The sequence below is a fragment of the Neodiprion lecontei genome, chromosome 2 (genome assembly GCF_021901455.1).
Source record: "Neodiprion lecontei isolate iyNeoLeco1 chromosome 2, iyNeoLeco1.1, whole genome shotgun sequence".
Taxonomy (NCBI): domain Eukaryota; kingdom Metazoa; phylum Arthropoda; class Insecta; order Hymenoptera; family Diprionidae; genus Neodiprion; species Neodiprion lecontei.
This window is the reverse complement of record NC_060261.1, coordinates 30505482-30525780: the sequence shown is the minus strand read 5'-3', so window position 1 is coordinate 30525780 and position 20299 is coordinate 30505482. Positions and strand designations below refer to the sequence as shown.

The following is a 20299-nucleotide window of genomic DNA, read 5'->3' as shown; positions in this document are numbered from 1 at the left end:
ATCGATCTCGGTATAACAACGCACGCGAAACCGCAATTCCTCGCTCAGGTGTTCAGGTATAATAATTTTAACAGGTGAACCGTACGGGTCACGAACGATCCCAGTGTAACATCTTAGACTGTAGCTAGCAATATTAACACGACCCGCGATGAACCTGCGGCAGTCTTTCCTCGGCCACCACCTGCAACTAGCATACTCATTCCGAATATCGTTATCGACTAATACGTGTACTTTCCTAATACAAATCTGATCTTGAAAATACAAGCATAAGGCATTAGTTAACAACGAATTGTTGCTATTGAAATTTCTTATTCCTAAAAATAAATTCTGAAATTATTGTTTGATTGTGTAGGTATTACATGAGCGCGCCAGTGTTACTTGTTGTGGGCAAATATTCATAAAGTTAGTTTCATTCGCATACATACTTACGTATCTTAGTTTATTTTTATGATTTATCGTAGTTTATCATTATCATCAATTAATACTATTTGTCGTTTTAGTATATTTTTATATTTATTGCTATTATTTCGATAGTCAATTACAACAGTGTTCCAATTTACTTTTCCCGCCGTTCCTTTTCTTTGATACTTTTAAAGGATTTATAATTTAAATGAAATGAATGGCCGGATGTCTTTGGTGGAACAGAAAAGGCTTCAATGGGCAAAAGAAAGAGGTACGTTGACCCATCAGCAAATTGTATGAGTACAAGGAGAGTACGAGTACGTAGAGCAATATAATGCGATACGTTTTCTTGGATAATACATGTCATTATTTCAAATTCATTTATCAAACATCGTAGAAGAAATGGCAAGACTATCGTGCGCATCGTGGGGAACGACCGTCAAACCAGTGGTGAATGTAATTCACGATGCTGTGAGGTGAGTTTATTTGCATTATATGTGCCGTTGTGTAAGTAAACACGAAAACTCAGTCATGGAAAGTGAAAAATATCGATTTAGGTCATCAATAGAACGTTAAGCTACGCCGCGTGCTATTGTATGTACTTAAGTGGGTAAATCATATGCATAAATGTATGTGTTATATATTTTTATTGGGCGGATCTTTCGCAACAATCTTAGAATAGGCCCAACATAAATTTTCCGCGCGCGCTACCGTTACAAATCGCGGTTCCTCTGACTGTGCACATTACATTATTACAACTTCTTTTATTTTGGGTTATGCAGCAGTTTCTTTGAGAATTTTTATTTATATTATACTAAACCATATTGAAATATAACTATTTCTTGGCCGGATGCCGTAAGAGCATAGCTTAAACCTACGTAATATTTATAAAATACGATCAACGACTAGACAGACACAAAGGGGCTTGAATCGCGTACTCATTGTCAAACTAATATATATCGACTGAAAGATATGTGAATTCTAAATGATGTTTACTGCAGTGTACTAAACTGTTTCCAAACGAAGCAAAACGTTGTGATCACCTCTTTTCTACAAGGTGAATTATTTGCTCTTGATGAAAGGATAAAAAATTCATGTTTTAGGCCTTGTAACTGCAGTTAAGACAAAAAATTTTACGCGTTAGGTCAAGAATGTCGACACTTGCGGGGGTTCCAGCACTGAGACGCGGTTGCGGATTAGGTGTTGATAGCACAAAGAGTGTCGGTAGGGTTGCGGGGGAGACGCACCTTCTTCGGGCTAGTCTGATCAGTTTGCAGGATACTACGGATGTTAATGACCGTGGGCCAAATGGTCCTATCCTCAGACAGAGAAGCCCCAGTCTTCCGCCAATTTATACGAGAGAATCCGGTGGCTCGCTGCAGCATACGGTGAGTGCAACCTTTGACCGCTGATAAGCAGATTAAGACTTTTGCAAACTGAAATTGTTGCTTTTTTTTATGCAAGCAAAGTTTATCAAATCATCCTAAATTTCCAGCTACGGAATGTACGTTTTACTCGAAAATACGTGTACTGATTTACAGCTCTGGTGGTTATCATTTTTACGCCGATCTACGAATTTGATTCGATGATTAAGTAAGGATATTCGGTTACTTTCGCAGTTCTGGCATAGAATTTTTAGTAAAATATCGTCATTTTTAATAAATAAGTTTAGAGTGGCCCGCATTTGCGTGATCAATTTTCTTATAAGGATATAATTTGTTGCATAATATCTTAGAATTTCTGGTTTAGTGACATAACAAATGTTATTTTTTTCATAAGACTCACCTATTGAAGTAAGGTGAGTGCACATATATACGACAAATTCCGTCTACAAGTTCAATTCATAGCAAAATTCGAGATCGACATTCGAGTACGAACTTGACGGTTTTAAAGCACTTGTTATTCTAGAAAACCAGTAAAATTTTGAAATATTTTACCAACAAATTTTATCCAATTCAATATATGATATAAGAAAAAGGATCGCGTCAATGCGAGCCAATCTACACATATATATATATTAAAGACTACTGTTACGAAATCTAAGTTCAAAATCTATGAATTGGTCCAAATCCATGAATTGGTCCAAATCCTATACTTTTGCATAGAAATCTCCGTAAAAATTTGTAGAAATTCATAGAATTATTTTCACCAGTGTTAGGGCATGGATCAGAGATGACTGACTGCATGTACGAGCTAAGTAATGGTGAAGCAACGATGAGAATGACGAATGTGTTTGTGACCAGCATAAAGTATAATAATATTAGGGTCATTCCTATTACACTCATGACATTAAAATTCAGTCACGCGAGTTTCTAATTTTGCGAACCTCAGTCCAAGCAGGTTGAAGTGGATCAAGTAGGGTTGCGCTATCAAGGCCCAGATCATACTCAGTTGAACCACCACAACAGCTACCCATTCCACAACCATATTCGAAGGAAGCGATACGGTGATTCGCCTCGCGAAGAACTCGGGGGTGAAACATCGGGATACGCGAGCGACTCCGCGGAGGTGCCGCTTCCAGCGGTTGCAGGTGAGTAAATATGCAAACGTACTGTAGTGGTGGCATAATAAAGCATTGAAGCTCTAAACTGATAATTTTTTACGAAACTTAATTTGCTCCATGACTCATTTTAGTATACTCAATATACCTTGATTTACATGTAATTAGAAATTAAGTGGTATACTAATGGCGATATGATAATAAAATATTTATTATTATGTCAAGATTTACTTCCCAATTGCAAACCACCCGGAAGTGCGATGTCGGAAAACAATCTGCAAAATCCAACGAATTACAACTGCTATGTAACGCCTGAGAGCTCTCTCCCACCCTCGAGGAGATTGTCTGCAGTGCGAGGCTGTACCGAGCTGAGACCACGATGGGGCAGCCTATGGGGACAAGAATTGATAAGGGGAGATCCACCGCCACCCTCATGGCTTGAAAGAGGTCTTTCACGAATAGACCATACCAGCCAGGTATCTATGATTATTAGCCAATGAGTTTGGCATAAAGCAAGTATGATTATATATTTTTCCCATGCATAGAAATGTGTGTAATAACTGATGAAACCTGTAACCGTGCTTTCATAATCAATTTTTCATGACTAATTATCACACAGGTGCTGGTAATAAATCATGAAAGTGCAAGTAGCCCTGATAGCTCCACAACTAGTTCAGCCGGATCAGATTCTAACAAAACCTATCTTCGAGGACAAAATGTCCCCTTGGATGATGGTGTGTTACAAGAGCGTGAAGTTAAGAGACAGAAGGCCTTAGAATTGCAAAATGCCATCAAGCACCAGCTTGAAGAACGAGATCGACAAAGAAAGGAGGAAAAACAGCAGAGGTTGATGGAGGAACAAGCCGAAGAAGAAAGAATCAAACGAGAGAGAGACAAAGAGAAACAAAGGTATGTTTCATGGCATTTTGTTACTTTATTTTGTGATTCTACAGCACGAGTGGTTCCTTTCCGCATATTATTTGTATCAGTATTGAAAATACCGACTTCCTTTTTCTTCCTTGATATGGCTACAGATTTGAAGAAGAACAGAGGAAATTCAAGGAGAAAGAAGACACCGAGCACAAAAAAGCAGAGGCTATGCGTCAGGTGCTTGAGGCAGCCGAACGTTTGGCTAAAGAAGAGAAGAAGTACCGTAGAAAACACAACAATATGTTGAATCTTGGAAAGGATGAAAATAATATAAATGTAGATGCCGCTGAACCTGCAATGCAATCAGAAATATGTCCAAACCAGATCTCTGAGAAAAAATTTGACCATTCACCTGTCACAGAGAATACACAATCAGTAAATGATGGATACTATCTTAAACGAGAGAATAAAGAACTTAGTCATTCTTCGGAGTATATTTCTGGCAAGGAAAATAGCTTGTATAACAATATCCAAGAACCGAAAGTAAACACAATACAACTTCCAGTTAGCTCAGAAATTGCCATTGTACTAAGTGGCCGGCTACAAGATCCAGAAATTTTGAATGCTTCAAATTTACAAGTTAATCTAGTCGTTTCACCAACCCCTACCAAGTCTGAAAGTGTGCCGAATTTGTTTAGCGTCAGTAACACTCCTCTTTCAAACGTCATCAGCCCTGCTACCATATCACATGCAAGTCAGCATCGATATACTAAAACAACGGATACAAGACTGCTGACACCCAGCAAATATAGGACAACTATCGCCAGAGAATTTGGCACCCAAACGGATTTAGAAGACATGCATAATAATGCTTGTCCATATAAGGAAATGTCAATGAAGGAACGCAAAGAATCATTGAATACTAACCGGAGAGAGATTGAAAAGTTTGTATAGACATTCATTTAAGTCTTGCTGATAAAGGAAACATGTTACATAATATAAAATGTCATTAAGTGTTGGAAAAACATACAATTTTTTCAAGCTCAACGCTTTTTTGACTTTTAACAGATCTACTAATACTGTTCTTACTGAAGAGCTATCTATGAAGACTTTGTCTAGATCCAAAGCTCAATCACGCTCATCTCTTGAAGCCAGACCACGTTGGAATGCTAATCGGTGAGTTGCTATACACCTGAAAAAGTTTAAAGACTTCACATATTTGTCTATCAGCCTCTACTCAGATAGAAAAATGTGGTTAAAGCTCAATTTTAATTGGACACTATTAATAATATGCCAGCAATAAATCAAAAGTGCTAATATTGTCTCCACTTTAGTGTATCGTCATGTTCAAATTGCTATATTTGTTTGCATTCATAGTAGAAATTCATCTACAGCTTCAGTATACTTCCATTTCACTGTCTGGGTATGCACTTGTCCAGTATACCTATGGAGCAGGTTTTAGAAATATCATTAATTCAAAGATTCTATCAGACCGGGTACTCGTTATCGGACTCAGAGTGAAAAAGATCCACACTACCAAAGACGCTTGAGATTGAGAAGACGCCAACTTGATTCAAGTGATGATGGCTCTAGGTAAATTTTCATTGTATTTTACATGAAATTAATTGAATTTACTGTTGTACGATCACGTATTTATTATTAGTTTGGTTCAATTTGGTATCGAATATACGTTGGTTTATGTCTGCATTCAATAGATCTCCATCCCTTGAGCGGAGAAAACCAACCAACTTAAAATCAAAAAATCGTAACACAATGAGGCGAACTATCAAACTGGATAGTTATGATGCAGATCTGTCTATGGATAGTCTTAATTCCATAGTACCTTTAAAAGTAGATAAGAACGGAAAAATCCATATTGACAATAATAAAAATAATAAAAAAAACAAGCCGCAATCAAATGAAATAATTAATGATGAAAGAAGTTTGTCGATTAAAGAAGGAAACGAAAAGTTGAATACTTGGTATAACAGGGAAATTTTGTTACAGCTAACAACATTGCGAAATGTGGGTAAAATGTTGTCAAGATTATTCAAATCAGAACGTAATTTGTAATCAACTACATATTCTCTAATATTTTACAGGGTCTCGCAATGAAACAAAAGGAGTGGGACCCACAGAGGTGTCTCGTGTCTCCGAGTGCGGAGTTTGAGTAACCATCCACCAATAAAACAAATTCTAAACCATTATGTTTATTTCCATTACAGTAGTAAAATTTTTGTTTAAGGAAGCAAAATGAAAGGAAAAGAACATTTCCATAACAGCAAATGTGTCTTTTCTTATATTACAGAGTATAGCCTAGTTGTAATGGCTTTCCAGCTTGACGATCTTCTTAGAGATGATAAGAAAGATGCCAATCTGATACCAGATTTGAGCAAAGCAACCTGCAATTCGCAAGAGGAGTTTAGAAGACTGCTTGAGCGTTGTCCAGAGTATAAAATCAGATCTGAAAAGGTATAGTGTTAATTCTTTGATACTAAAGTTCATCATTAGAACCTATCCAAAAGATTTACATTAATCCCCCTGTTCTTATTAACAAGATTTGAACAAATTGCAGTCAGTACTCCCTGAAATCCCTCTGATGGACCAGTACTGGTGGTTATACATTTATCATGATGTAGTGTGTTTTAATAGGTAAAGAAAGAAGATTCAAAAGTACGTGACAAAGATTTCACTTGGCGTGCAACAAAGCGTGAGCTCAGAGCAATAGAAAAAGAATATGGTTACGGAGACCCTGTGCCACCAGACATGAGAGGTCTCAATCTTGCTGAATTACAACAAGTATCTATAGATTGGAGGATGCTAACACCAATTCGTCCTAAGTTACGTCAGGATGAGGAAATGTTTTCCAGGCTGGTAGGTGAATTCAAATCTGTCACATGCAGTTGACTAGGTAAATTCTATAAATACAGTTATCGAAAAATGTATTCAATAGTACGACTCTTGAACGTCCATTAGTATTTATTAATAACAACTCACAGATGACTTGTTTTAAAGGTTGATATGGGGAAGTTGGAGATAAAAACGGCTGCGAAAGAACGACACAATTTCACAAGTCCAATTAGGCGTAGCAAAAATAGAGCTGGAATAATCGAGAGCAGCGTAAAAATGTGTGGAGATTGCGGTGAAGAGTTTTGTTATGGAGAATCCTGTGGTGACATACTGTATGATTCTTGCATACGAGTTACAGTAGCACCTCAGCAATCAAAAATACAAGTATCAGCTGATACTGCAGCTATTATTGCTAAAATGGACAAACCAAAAAAAAAATTGAAAAAGGCTAAACTTGTGCGTTCTAAATCGAAAAAAAAGAATAAAAGTGGTAGAAAGAATGACAGTAAAGATATAACAACTGAGAATTCACCCAAAGAAGGAAAGAAGTTCAAACGGAAATGTAAGAAGAAGACAAACTAGTGTAGTAAAATAATAAATCAGTTACAAGCCAATGACGGAGCAAAAAATTCACACATTGTACACAGTGGTGTGAAATAAATATATTTCATTAGTATGCTCTGCATATAAATCCGAATTGCGCTGATTCTTTTCAGCTTATTATCTGGAAAACAAAAAAAAAAAAAATTAATCTATCATAGTCGAGGATGAGAATATCACAACCAATTTAAAAATTGTAGAGTTGTTGAATGAATATAATGCCATTACACAAATGCTGGAAAAATATAGATTTATTCCATTTCTTTGAATTCACAAGATTTTCACAATCCAAAACTTGATTTCATTTTGACCCTGACACTATTTAGTGCCTATTATTTATTCTTCTATATTTTTTCCCCAATTAAAGATATAAATATACCCATTGTGTATCAGTACCCATTCATTCAGATTATATCTGGTGTAGGTGCATATTCAAAAAAACCCAAACAATTAGAGTTTTTCAGGAAAAACTAATTTACATCTGAATTTCTCTTACAATAACTAAGCATCGTATGCTACGCCAATAATTTTACATTAGAGGGAATTTGAAATATATGTATTATCATTGAAAAGTTCTCATATTCACTCACATATCTTGCAGTTACTGGTTTGCAAGTATAAAGTGATAAAGGAGCCCTCCTATTTTTGGACAGACCGGTTAACAAAACGTTATTAACATCATCTACGTTTGAGTATCGGTGTCGAACATAACGAGTATATGGCCGTATAACTACAACTGGTGATTGCAACGATACAAAATGTTATTAGCATCGTTCTTTGCTTCTTACTATCCACTTTACCTTGTGGACTCTTATATCAGATATTATTAACGATACATATTTGTATTATAAGCAGGACATAAATAGCACTACATTTAACACACATACAAATAGTTGTTGCTATGCTTGCTAGTTGGAATGGAAGACTATGGACAGCAGCTTGACAGACATAGTTGGTCGTATTTAGGAGTAATACATATTAAAATATTACTGTAGCCTTTCCTTTCTTAAATTGACCAAAAATTGACTGGTCAGGTCTGATTCCTTGATTTCAGTTATATAATAATTACAAAAGATCAGGGTATTTTTCACAGAAATAGAATAGACACATTTTCGAGGGTTATCGATCTATCTCAACAAAACTTAATTCATGTGGGTACCAAATTGAATTTTCATTCTATCAAGGTATTGCGGAACAGATTCCGATTACCAATGCATTTCCAGAGCTGCATTTCCATAACTAATATAATGCCACATTTATACAAATATTATTCATAAATTACATCTAGAAACAAACACTACACATATTCAGTTGAAATAGCATATCATAGACTCAGTAGTCAATTATGTTGTGGCGTTAAGTGTTTGTAACAACTAAAGGCCACAAGATAAACCAAAAAGACGACGAATATATTTAATATTTGATAATCTCAACATATAAAAAAAATCTGCAATCAGCTCGTGAATATTCGTAAGAATATATATTTTTTTTCAAAGCAGTGGATATCAAAAAAGTGAAAGTATTTAGATTAAGCATGTAGTTTTATCGTGATTCAAACATCTAAAAGATTACACATTTCTCCTGATAAATAAGTTCATTTTTGCTGTGAATGTACGTAATTTTGTCACAAGTATTATATTATTGTATGTACAAATTTAATATTCAAAATATGATATCTATAATATATTAGTAATAATAATAAAAGTAGTAATAATAATAATAATAACAACAGTGATAACAATATACAAATCTCAACTGTGCCGTAGGCCCATCTTTATAAAATCATTACAATGTACCGTAAAACAGAATCTATATGCATTATACGCAATTTTGTGGACTAGCATTTACAAAAATATCAGGAATGCTGGCTATAGCCGTTTCAAAAAGCTGCAATTCGTAGTTGTGTAACAATTTTAATAGAATCATAATTTTACTCTGAAATAATGAACGAGATGGAATTGAATGTTTTAATTTTTTGGCACATAAACAAGAATAGCTGTTGGAATCAACTTGGCAAATTTAGTTTGAATGTAAATACTGTATAAACATTGAACACCGACAGTCACATATAATATGTATTATGTACATAGTGTCATTTAAAGCTACAGCTTCAACGTTTCAACATTTTCTTTTTCATGTATCAAGTTCGAATTATCAAATATATCTGAGGCAAAAATTAAAAAAATTACAATTAACACATTTGCTACACCAGCAATCATTATACACTCTATGATACATTGACAAACAGTATAGAATCTAGCGCAGCAAATGTGTTGAACGTATTTTTTCATTAAAAGTAATATTTTTTGAATTAAATATTTTTGGAGGATGTTCAAGTAACGAGCTTCAGGTATCAAGTACAGTTATCACATTGTTGCACTGTCTTCACATTTATCATTTTTTAAAATATATCACCATTTCATTACACGCATACGGAATCGTTTGCTTTATCATAAAATAATTCTAGCTTACACACTTCCGTGCGAATTTTTTGAATTACATACATCATTATGCTTTTGCAGGTATTTCAGGATCAGCTTCGACGATTTTTCCTTATATTCTTTTTTTAATTTTTTGTCTTTTTCTTACTATGTATGACAAAATATAAGTTGCAGCACTCTACATAAAGCAAGAAAAGGAGGTAAGACACCGTGCAAAGTAATTATTGCCAAAGCCAGCCTACACGTGTACACATCTCAATTATGTAACGTCACACTCACGCATACACACAAGAATACGCATGCACACAAACACACGTGTCTTTATTTATGTATAAAGTTCATATATTATTTTATGTATACAGCTTGTTAACAGCCAAATATTTAAACTAAATATCCATTACACAAAAAAATAAATGGGCGATAATGTAACGTTTGGTAATTAAATACGTAAATTAACTATGTAATTTATTTTGCCGACAATCACGAGATACAACAGGTAGTTGCCAGCTGATTTTGATTTTACAGTCGGACACTCTGTTCAGAAACAGCTCAAATTTTGAAATTACCTCAGTTTTATATATCCAAAATGCGATCAGCATTTCACAATTTCATCCCATTTCAGATTGACAGTTTCTACACGCCCAATATATTGAATTCTGGAAATATTTGGCTGAGAACAAAGCTACGTAAGTCTTGTTCCACGATGAGATCTAAGCTCAACAACAATCAAGGCAAGTTGGACACTCCGCTCATTTTTAAACAGGGACGACTGATTCTAACTGCCTATCGACAGACAGTTCAAGGTTTTTTTTTTGCAATAATAAATAATTGCATTTAATGTTTAACTTTGCAGGTAACCAATGCAAACGAGACTCTTGCAAGCTTTTAAATGTAATAAAAGCTACCAATTTCTCTATATACTCCAAAGTTATGTACTTCACGTAAATGTTTGTTACCATAAACAAATGAATTGTACAGTCAAAGCATTCCATGCTGAGTGAGAGTTTTGTTAACTTGATACTACTGAAACAATTACTTCAAACTCACCATAATTAGATATTGAAAATGATGCTTTATGATGTGCTATTGATGGATAAGAAAGTATATTTAAAAAAAATGTTGATTTCCAACTTGATGGTGATGCAGTGAGTCCTACAATGGGACATATTGACGCCACAGAAATGAGTCAAACCAATGTTCTTTGTACAGTGGAGCGGAGGATTTAGGCAGGTGATTCACGATTAGATCAATTGACACACCTGCTCATTCCAACCTAATAACACGGCTGTGCAACAGCTCTCATTGTTAATTTTGCTATAGAGAATGCTGTTATACTTTGGCCCTGTTCTTCTCAGTTGTCCTTACGAGCCTTCTTCTTGCTTTTCTTTTGTGGCTTGGCCTCAGTCCACACATCTATACAAAAAATTTTACCAATACATGAACCTATTAGTAAATACTTCAGGCAGTAGGAAGAGCCGTACTGATTTAATGTAATACAGAAAAGTTTGTATTAATTTTAATTTCAGTCCTTACCTCCCAACTCGTCAAAAACCACTTTGTTGTTTTCTTCAATTTTTTCAACCTTCTTTTCCTCTGCTGTTTCAGTTTTTGTCTTCTTTTCTTGTTCTAATTTTTCTATAATTTTTTCTGGTTTTTCAGAAGAGGATACATCAGCTGATAGTGCGTTTTCATTCCCAATATCCTTCTTTACCTTTTTAGCCTTACTACTACTCTTTTTTTCTTCAGGCTTCTCAGATTTCTCTATCTTTTCTGATTTCTGTACTTTTTCGAGTTTCTCGGGCTTCTTCGGCTTCTCAATCTATATCACCAGCAATATATCAACAAGTTTGTATGCACATTAATTATCTATATATAATCATGTAGAAATGTCTGGATTAATCAGATTGAAATTACACCATTGGATAACAAGAAACTCCCTACATTGAATCTGATTGATATTGCTGACTTGCAAAGCGATTGTTCTGAAGAATGTTTAATCTGTGTCAATAATGTGAGGATAGCAATAATGTTATCTCTGTTTTAACCTTTGGATCCTGACATAATGCCCTTATTTCTTATTGATTATTATTTGCATACTATGTATAAACGACTTTTCAAATGCTGATAATGATAGAAATAACGAGTTATTCCACTTTCCTTTAAGCAGCCGTTAAATTATCTCACTAATTCTCACCTTTTCTAACTCATCGGCTTTCTCTTTGTTTTCGTGAGTCTCAATCGCTGGTTCAACATCAGTAACTGGTATAAGAACAACTTCTTGCTTATCTTTTTCTTTTAGTTCTTTATTTTCTGTATCCTTGGCCACTTTATCTTTAATTTCCGGCTGTTCCTTTTCCTTTTTAGTTACGTTGGTAATCAGCTCTGCAGCCTTTTTTCCTTCCTTTTTAATTTTCTTGGATGGGGTATCTTCATCTTTTTTCTTGTTCTTTTTGTCCTTTCTCGAAACCGGTTCCCAATTTCCTGTAATTCCCAAAAATAAAAAGCTTTTCCCCTTATTCCTACCGTCAGTTTATACATATTCTACCTGATTATCATATTGTTTTAACGTAAATGATAGATACGTACCATCATCAAAGTCAACTGGCTTTTCCTGAGAAAGATTCTTTAAATTTTTTCGATTCTTTACTAACTCTCCCTTGTTTTCTTTTCCAGATTTTAAAGTGCTGACAGCCTTTTCTTTCCTAGCAACAACTGGCTTGTTGTCTTCATGTTTGCGCTCCTTGAGTTCCCTGCCTACCTCTTCACTTTTTGAAGCATTTTTTTTAACAGCCTCTGCTTTGACAGGTACTACTTTCTTAGCAGGACTTAATTTTTCTGTAGTCAACTGTACATTGGTAGTACGACTCTGCAATGTAACGTCAATGAATCTGAGTATGTGCCCATGTGTATAAATTGAAAATTGATAGATTTCTTGAACCAAAGTTAGCAATGATTTCCATTCACTGTAAGTACCTATCTTAAGTAACGTCCAATGAGAAATACATTAAATGAATAATGAGCATATGTTGGTCGGGCTGGAAAGATGTGGCCAGGTTTTACAGCCTTTACGGTAATATGAAACATGAATCGTTGATAAATGAAAGAAATCGTAAGTGTATTACTTAGCGATCATCTCATATTTCTCTTTTTAATGGCATGCATTGAACAGAGAAAGCATGTCATCACGGAAAGAGTCAACAAGAGTCAAACGAATCCACCTTATGTATGCATCATGAGTTTTTATTTAGCAGGATAAATTGAGGCGAATATTCGATGATTCAGTTACGTGTATAAAAGGGCGTAAATTTGAAAATAGAAAGGTAAGAGTACAGGGCTCAACGTCACAGGTGACTATTGGCAGAAACCTGCAAACGCGTTGTGTGACGCGACGGCGTGTATGTACGCATGTATGCATACATACATACTTACGCAGAGAGTGCCATGTTGTCAAAACGTGTAACCATATGGTAGGGAGGCCAGCTTAAGGACGCTCCTTCAGATTCGGACTAGCTAACGATTGTATGACTTTAATCCGGAGCACAGCAGAAGAAAATGTTTTAAATAATTTATCATACCTTTTCTTTGATCTTGTTGCGCTTTTTGCCAGCTGGCTTCCGGTCCACGTCGGAACCCGACGTGAGCTGGGCAAACGGTGGCTGCTCCGCATTTTTAAAACCGAATACAAACACTAGAATGGCGCACGCTAACACAATGCCGATAGGTATCGCGTACTGGGAATGTTGCAACAACGCATCCACGTCCATTGTCGATGCTAGAGGTTAATACTAGTCTTTTCGCGTTAAATTTACGTTTGTGATTTTTCAAAAATCCCTTTTGGTAATTCAGTGTTTTTTTTTATTTTTTTAATCGCGTTTTCTCACAATACTTCCCCGATGATGGAGTGTCGAGTGAGGTACCGAAATCTAGCCAAATATTCACCGATCCGAACCAGTTGGCCCAGGTTGGTGATTGACACTCGCGTCTGGCACTCACTCGCTACAGCGCTCGTCAGCGCTGCAGTACCAAACCAACGGGAAAGTAGGCAGGGAAGGGAAAGGGATTTATTCCACGTGTATGCATGTATATTACACCTACAAGGCGAAACACACAGTCGAGGGCGAACAAGAAAACCGCGCAGGGTATGTAACATGCCGTGCGTGGCGGTGTTGAATTTTGAAGTCGTGTTCTTCCGGATGTAGAAATCCACACCCCACCTATGCCAAATCTCACTATTTACAGGAACTAATTTCAAAGATGGCGACATTACCGTTACGCCGCCAGATTTTTGAATGTGTGCATACATTGATGTATCACACCACACGAAGAACTCTGGAACGCGTGTAGAAACATATTCTTGAAATTAGGTGTAATATAGATTTGTAGTGAAAATCATATTTGTTGCATATCTACATTATAATATTTCAATTGATAAACATATATGAAAACATATCTCCTGTATGGTTTTCAGGAAGTTTGCGGTTTATTTACAATTTTGGCAAACTGAACGACCATTGGTTTGTTTTTAAGGATAAACCCGTTAGTTTCTTCGAGTGCAATTCGAGCCTGTTCAATAGTTTGTAATGTGATGAATGCCTGGCCCTTCATCCGCCCTTCTTGCATGAGTCTCACGTTGTACCTGTTTTGCAGAGAATGAAATAAACTATCAATAAAATTTTTTCACAAAAAGCAAATATCGATTATAAATGAACTAATGAATACTTACCGAGGAGCCTCCTCATTAGCTTGATTGTAAGGTAGCACATACTTCTTATAGATGTAATCCAAATCTTTCAACTCGACTTGTTTTGATAGATTTTTTATGTAAAGACGACACGATGGTTTTCCAGGATGGTAATTCTTGAATACAGGCAGTAGCCTTTGATCTGAAGGGCACGTTTAGAAATTAAACGTGTTATTGAAAATTAATAGTATTGGGAGGAATATGTAAATTTAAAATCTGCAATTACTAATACCAACCATTCACAGAAATTCGATTAGCTACTAATTCCTCCAATGTAATAAACTCTGCGGAAGAACTAACGGGTGCATCTTCATCCTTTGCACCAGGATCATCCGGTTTTTTCACTGGATATATCAGACCGAAACCACCCTTTCCTTCGGATGTTATCACAGGAGAACCAGTGATGGGATTTATTTCATTTCCCATATCTAATCGTTTTTCCAAATCTGAATCTACTTTGAGAGCAATTTTTAAGCTTTTACTTTCACTCCTCTGTAATGATTCAAATACATCTTCCGGTTTGACTACTTTCTGATTTGCAGAACTGGTATTTAAGGCTTGCTTTAATGGGTTAACAAATTTTGGAATTTTCAAACGTTTGCTAGATTGGGCTCGTTTCCGTTTTATTGGAATGATTTCTTTGGCCTTTAATTCCATATTTTCGTCAGTCTCTAACTCTGATTCATCACTTTCTTCTGTTTCATCATCTGAGCGTGAAATAGGACACAATGTAATGTATAGTTGTAAATTAAAGTATTAATAGATTCTATCACTGATTATGAAATGAATTGATTCAACTTTTGGCTTCCTAAGGTCTAATTGCGATTTTGACTCACCGTTCTTTCTATTACGACCAACAGTCGGTCCGAATATATCTCTATATCTCTCCACATCATAGCAATCTTTAAGGAATGGAAATTCAGACTCCAATTCTTGGAATGGAGGTGGTAAATTCATCTTATTCATTAAATGAAGAACCTGACAGTAGAATACTGGCTCCTTAATCATTTGAATGGCTATTCTCAACAGAGTGTTGGCTGTGGGCGGAGAGTACTTGTACCAAATGTTGGGTGATGGGGGCTGTGTAAGAACTTGACTGAACGCCCAACCATTCAACTTGTTAAGAAATGTCTGGAAGTTTGATTCAGTTGATTCTTCCTTGGTGCCTTCATCCTTTGAACTTTGTAAATTGTGAGATTCATGAACAGAAAAATCGGAAATACTCTTTTTAGCAAATTCAACCGAAAGACGCTGTCCGCGTACTTGCAATTGATGAAGCCGAAATAAGGCTTGAGTGGCGGCATGTTTAGACACAAACTTTGCAAATGTAATTGCATATTTCTCAGATTTGTTGATAGTTTTTACTTTGATTGCACCAAACTTTTGCAGTAAACTCTCACGTTGGGAATTGGTCAGATTTGAAGGAAGATGAGAAATCCTGAGGGTGTCGCAAGAAAACTTCTCATCTTGATACTGTAACATTAAGAAGGTGAGCTATGGTACTTCATAGTGATATCAACTATATGCTTTGAAATAAATATTTAGTTACTATACACCGATACAACCAATATAACCTACCTAACACAGGTTGATACAAACAGAATAATGGATTTCCTACTCACGGGTGTACTCTCCATTTTTAGCACTAACTTATTGTGACTCAGAAAGTACTCTTTGCTGTAACTGATTGTCAGTTAAATTCAAGCTGATGAAATTATTTTGGCATACTTCGCTACTATTCATTAGTTATTTATTAACCTCTCGATTTGTTTACTATAGGCAACCTACTCATCTCTGATACTATGAAACAGATCTTTGGATATACTGCTTTCTGTGCTGGTTTACAACGATTCTCACACGATTCTCATCACTATTCTTATGTATTCTCCCTGTATCTCCAAAGTTGGGGTTACGTTCCTCTCTTGAGATGCGATGTGTTTATGCCTGAACGGGCGCTGAATCTGCCTGAATTTTCGGAAAATTGTTACTGGATAGATAATAATTAAAAATGACAACATTGACGAATGCATTAGTGGCCGGTTTTCAGAATGCAAAACAAGGATTCATGCAACCTATTGCATCTGTCGTTGGTAAATAAGAAATGATTAGTTTTTAGGTTAGACTGGGGCTTAAAACCCGGTGATTGTTCTCTTCATTGTATAAATCGATGTAAAAAAAAAAAACAATAATTATTAACATTTTCAGTATGTACAAGAAATGCCTCCAAGAAGACTGGGGGATCTTCAAGGAATCCACCACGTCATACTAGGCCGAAACACAGAGGGTGGCGTGTCCAGGACGGAACATTTGTTCAAGCTGGTACACTGTTAGCGACGCAGTTGCATACGCGATTTCATCCTGGTTTACATGTGATTATCAGATACATTTTTTTTAATCAAAGATTCTGGTTTTGGTATTTAGCATATGAACCAGTCACAGATGATTGTGCGTCTTTACAGGTTGGATTTGGACGAGATGGTACTTTGTTTGCCTTGGAAGCTGGCAGGGTGATGGTCACATGTGAGAAAATTGACCCAAACTGGGATCATACGTGGATTAATGGAAACTATGAGGGTCGTCAAGGTCACGTCATTTACAAAAAACACTTCAACGTCATCCCTGAACCTCAGCATAATGTATTCAAACTTATTGACGCAATTTAATGTACAGTTGTAAAATATTAGGTGGATACTACTGTATTCGTCTACTGTGCTAAGCACAAAATAAATCTAGTAGTTGTATAAAAATATCGATCAATCTTCGTTTAGTTCCACCATTAATTATGTTACATCACAGGATTCTGGAGGTGCGGTATTTGGTGTTGAGAAAAGTTAGAAGCACATAAATACTGTTGCATAGCAGCCACTTATTCATTTTAGAGTCTACTCTACTGTGTCCTGCTAGATGACCAAATTCATGGGTCATTCAATTCGGGATGTCTATTTGCATACAGAGTACATGTACCTAATATATTTATCATTAAAAATGGTACGCACAGAAATGCTGTTCCTCCAAATTGCCTGCAGGTACGCATCTGTTTCGTACATACATACAACCAATGATAGAGGAATAACTACTGCTGTCAGCCAATCGCGCGAGTAGCAGGGGAAACACGACAAGATACACGTGCGGAAAATTGATCAAAGAGGGAGAATTTGCCGCCGGCTGATTCCTGATTCCGAGTCAAGTTTACCTCGCTTTCTAAAAAATCGTGCCTGTCGAAGTATCCATAACATCTTGATGTAAATAATAAGAAAGGTATGTCTGAGATGTTTATTAAGTAAATTGGGATACCGAATATTCAACATATATCATTCTGCAGCACATGAACATGACAATTCAATTATTTCTATTACACAATCTAGTGCAGGTATATGCATTGAGTCCGACACTTATGATGTATATTGTCCTTAAATCTTCTCGGTCATTAGGTTGTTTAACTCTCAAATGTTCGACTATCTTATTCTCGGAAAAACTGAATGTTAGGTTAGGTAAAATTCACTTTTCAGAATGTCGGGAAGGACCGCCGTTTTGGGAGGTGGAATATCAGGCCTCTCTGCGGCTTATTATCTGTGCGATAACCCAGCTTTTCGGGCCATCAAAATAATCGAAGCATCCAGTAGAACTGGCGGATGGCTGCGCTCAAGAGTGTCATCGGAGGGTGTTATATTCGAGGAAGGACCAAGGACGATAAGACCCCGAGGTCCTGCTGGTTTAAATACTCTCAATCTAGTGGATAGTCTAAAATTGTCAGAAAAAATAATTCCAATTAGTTTCACACATCCAGCAGCTAAAAACCGAATGATTTATGCTGGCAAGAAGTTACACACGCTGCCCAACTCGTTGATTGCTATGTTTAAGGTGAATTCGCCATTTAGTCGACCTTTGGTTAGCTGCTTGATTACCGATTTAAAAGCGCCGCAGCTTATCAAACAAGACGAAAGTCTTTATAGTTTTGTTGAAAGACGACTGGGAAAAGATGCAGCTGATTATTTGATAAGTCCAATGGTTTGTGGAATTTGCGCAGGAGATGCAAAACAGATCAGTGTAAATTTTCTAATGAAATCTTTATTCGAATATGAACAAAAATATGGTTCTATTGTAAAAGGTTATGTAAAAAGTAATTGGGAGGCGTTCAGAAGCAAGTCTAACAAAACCGATAGCCAGAAATCAAATGACAATGATGAAATTACATCATATCGACGAGCTGAAAATGAAAAATGGTCAATCTGGACATTGCGTGGTGGACTTGAACAATTACCAACAGCACTCGCTGACAGTCTCAGTTCACATGGGGTACAAATTTCTTTAAATAGTAAATGTGAAGAATTGACTTTCACAGAAGGTGGTGTTGAATTAAAATTCAATGGGAAGACTGAAAAGTATTCAAGAGTAATATCCAGTTTATCTGCCAAGAATTTGGCACCTATGATTCACCACCAACATCCACAGCTAGCAAACGAGCTTATAGCTATACCCTCTGTTACTGTGGCTGTTGTTAATTTGGAATTTGTCGGCAACGTGCTGGAACAAGAAGCATTTGGTTTTTTAGTACCACCTAATGAGAAATTGCCAATTTTGGGGGTCATTTTTGACTCATGCATTTTATCTCCAAGGAACTCTACAGTATGTATTATTTAATAGTTTAATTCAAGTTATGCACGATTTTTGAGCCAGTAGCAATGTAATTTTATACATCTATTGCTTTCTTTACATTTTGATTAGAATGCAAAGTACGCAATACATTGTTGTAATACTTTCAAACTCTGAATTTATGTGATACCTCACAGAACAATTAATTATCATAATTTATATTGATTAATAGGTCCTCACTGTGATGATGGGTGGAGCCTGGTTTACAAAAAATTTCGGTGATCAACCATCGAAAGAGCATCTCTTGGAAGTAGCAGTGCATCATGTCAAAACTATTTTACATATTGAAGCAGATCCAGTTGCACATAATGTGGCTATTCTAAAGGATTGTATTCCACAGTACGTAGTTGGTCATGAGCAAAGGATTCGTGGTATCGAAAACTACTTAGTGAAACACAAACTTCCCCTTTTTCTTTGTGGCTCTTCGTATTATGGTGTTGGATTGAATGACGTTGTTCTGTCTGCAAAACAGGCAGCTTCAGCGGTTACTCAACAATGTTGAATTCAGTGATGAAACCTTTTTATAATTGAGTGTCGGCAAAAAAGTGATGGTCTGAGGAACAATGCACAAGTTTTAGACTGCCAGGAATTTCTTCACAAAACTTTCGTACGTACACTATATTTCATCGGACACCTATCACACACTGGGGTCATTAGTGTAACATATAGGTATACTAGTTATGTGCTAAAAAATTTTATAGTGATAATAATTTCTAGTTTCCGGTTCCATTTACCATATAAATATTATACAAATATTTGTATTTGAATTAGTGTGATCGATAAAGTTATTCAGAAGCAAATACCTGGATATACTTGACCCCAGTGTTGTATACAATGGGTTAAATTTCCTTATGAAATGCATCATTGCATTTTATTCTAAATGTTATGTCTCAACAATCATTGTACTATAGTGTATAAATAATCGTAAGTACCTGTAATTAATTATAAGCTATTTTGGTGGGAATTAAAATGGTAGAACTGGACTTCATTGGCAACCATCTTAGCACACCTTTACTCCAGGTAAGCAAATAATATACTTATTTATAAAAATTGTATAGCCATATTATTTAACAGGGCACTTGCAAAACTTACTCATTAGATTTGTCATTACGACAAACATTGTCACTGAATTACGAAAATACAACTTGATCGATTTGAATGAAGTTTGGGAGGAAAATAAAGTACTCGATACAGGTATGACAAATTTCAAAATAATCGTGTTACTGTATTCGTAGTTTTTTT

General features: G+C 36.0%; 6 protein-coding genes across 13 annotated transcripts; 4 read left to right on the top strand and 2 right to left on the bottom strand.

The window, feature by feature from the left end:
* Window positions 1–427: 427 nt before the first annotated feature.
* LOC107217803 (PH domain-containing protein DDB_G0287875) lies at window positions 428–6014 on the top strand. Of its 3 annotated transcripts, XM_046732267.1 has the most exons (11): window positions 430–673; window positions 800–878; window positions 1547–1790; window positions 2734–2932; window positions 3128–3378; window positions 3522–3811; window positions 3937–4716; window positions 4841–4948; window positions 5264–5365; window positions 5488–5797; window positions 5875–6014. In XM_046732267.1, the coding sequence occupies exons 1-11, from the start codon at window positions 616–618 to the stop codon at window positions 5944–5946; spliced, it is 2493 nt and encodes an 830-aa protein (XP_046588223.1). In that variant the 5' UTR covers window positions 430–615; the 3' UTR covers window positions 5947–6014. The 3 variants fall into 3 exon arrangements, 2 of the variants coding, with proteins under 2 accessions (XP_046588224.1, XP_046588223.1); XR_006902980.1 differs by lacking the exon at window positions 5875–6014 and having other exon boundaries at window positions 429–673; window positions 5254–5365; window positions 5488–5628; XM_046732268.1 differs by lacking the exons at window positions 5488–5797; window positions 5875–6014 and having other exon boundaries at window positions 428–673; window positions 5150–5282.
* Window positions 5967–13855, bottom strand: LOC107217810 (axoneme-associated protein mst101(2)). Of its 2 annotated transcripts, XR_006902981.1 has the most exons (6): window positions 13239–13855; window positions 12250–12529; window positions 11858–12144; window positions 11197–11482; window positions 10923–11076; window positions 5967–6236 (listed from the first exon to the last, which is right to left on the bottom strand). XR_006902981.1 is itself a non-coding variant. In XM_015655483.2 (5 exons), exons 1-5 carry the CDS (start codon window positions 13425–13427, stop codon window positions 11015–11017), a joined length of 1104 nt encoding a protein of 367 aa, XP_015510969.1. In that variant the 5' UTR covers window positions 13428–13855; the 3' UTR covers window positions 7456–11014. The 2 variants fall into 2 exon arrangements, 1 of the variants encoding a protein (XP_015510969.1); XM_015655483.2 differs by lacking the exon at window positions 5967–6236 and having other exon boundaries at window positions 7456–11076.
* LOC107217804 lies at window positions 6026–7647 on the top strand. The gene is made up of 3 exons (XM_046732278.1): window positions 6026–6244; window positions 6425–6646; window positions 6788–7647. The coding sequence occupies exons 1-3, from the start codon at window positions 6026–6028 to the stop codon at window positions 7202–7204; spliced, it is 858 nt and encodes a 285-aa protein (XP_046588234.1). The 3' UTR covers window positions 7205–7647.
* A 202-nt stretch (window positions 13856–14057) lies between the features above and the next one.
* On the bottom strand, window positions 14058–17478 carry LOC107217818 (RNA-binding region-containing protein 3). Of its 5 annotated transcripts, none has more exons than XM_046732270.1 (6): window positions 17401–17478; window positions 15668–15877; window positions 15241–15535; window positions 14641–15111; window positions 14387–14546; window positions 14058–14299 (listed from the first exon to the last, which is right to left on the bottom strand). In XM_046732270.1, exons 1-6 carry the CDS (start codon window positions 17449–17451, stop codon window positions 14128–14130), a joined length of 1359 nt encoding a protein of 452 aa, XP_046588226.1. In that variant the 5' UTR covers window positions 17452–17478; the 3' UTR covers window positions 14058–14127. The 5 variants fall into 5 exon arrangements, with proteins under 5 accessions (XP_046588226.1, XP_046588227.1, XP_046588225.1 ...); XM_046732271.1 differs by lacking the exon at window positions 17401–17478 and adding an exon at window positions 15983–16216 and having other exon boundaries at window positions 15241–15584; XM_046732269.1 differs by having other exon boundaries at window positions 15241–15877.
* On the top strand, window positions 16303–17153 carry LOC107217819 (50S ribosomal protein L27). The gene is made up of 3 exons (XM_015655494.2): window positions 16303–16494; window positions 16610–16773; window positions 16864–17153. The coding sequence occupies exons 1-3, from the start codon at window positions 16413–16415 to the stop codon at window positions 17065–17067; spliced, it is 450 nt and encodes a 149-aa protein (XP_015510980.1). The 5' UTR covers window positions 16303–16412; the 3' UTR covers window positions 17068–17153.
* On the top strand, window positions 17291–19586 carry LOC107217799 (protoporphyrinogen oxidase). Its single transcript, XM_015655466.2, has 4 exons — window positions 17291–17430; window positions 17491–17662; window positions 17914–19030; window positions 19230–19586. Exons 3-4 carry the CDS (start codon window positions 17915–17917, stop codon window positions 19557–19559), a joined length of 1446 nt encoding a protein of 481 aa, XP_015510952.2. The 5' UTR covers window positions 17291–17430; window positions 17491–17662; window position 17914; the 3' UTR covers window positions 19560–19586.
* The last annotated feature ends 713 nt before the right edge of the window (window positions 19587–20299 follow it).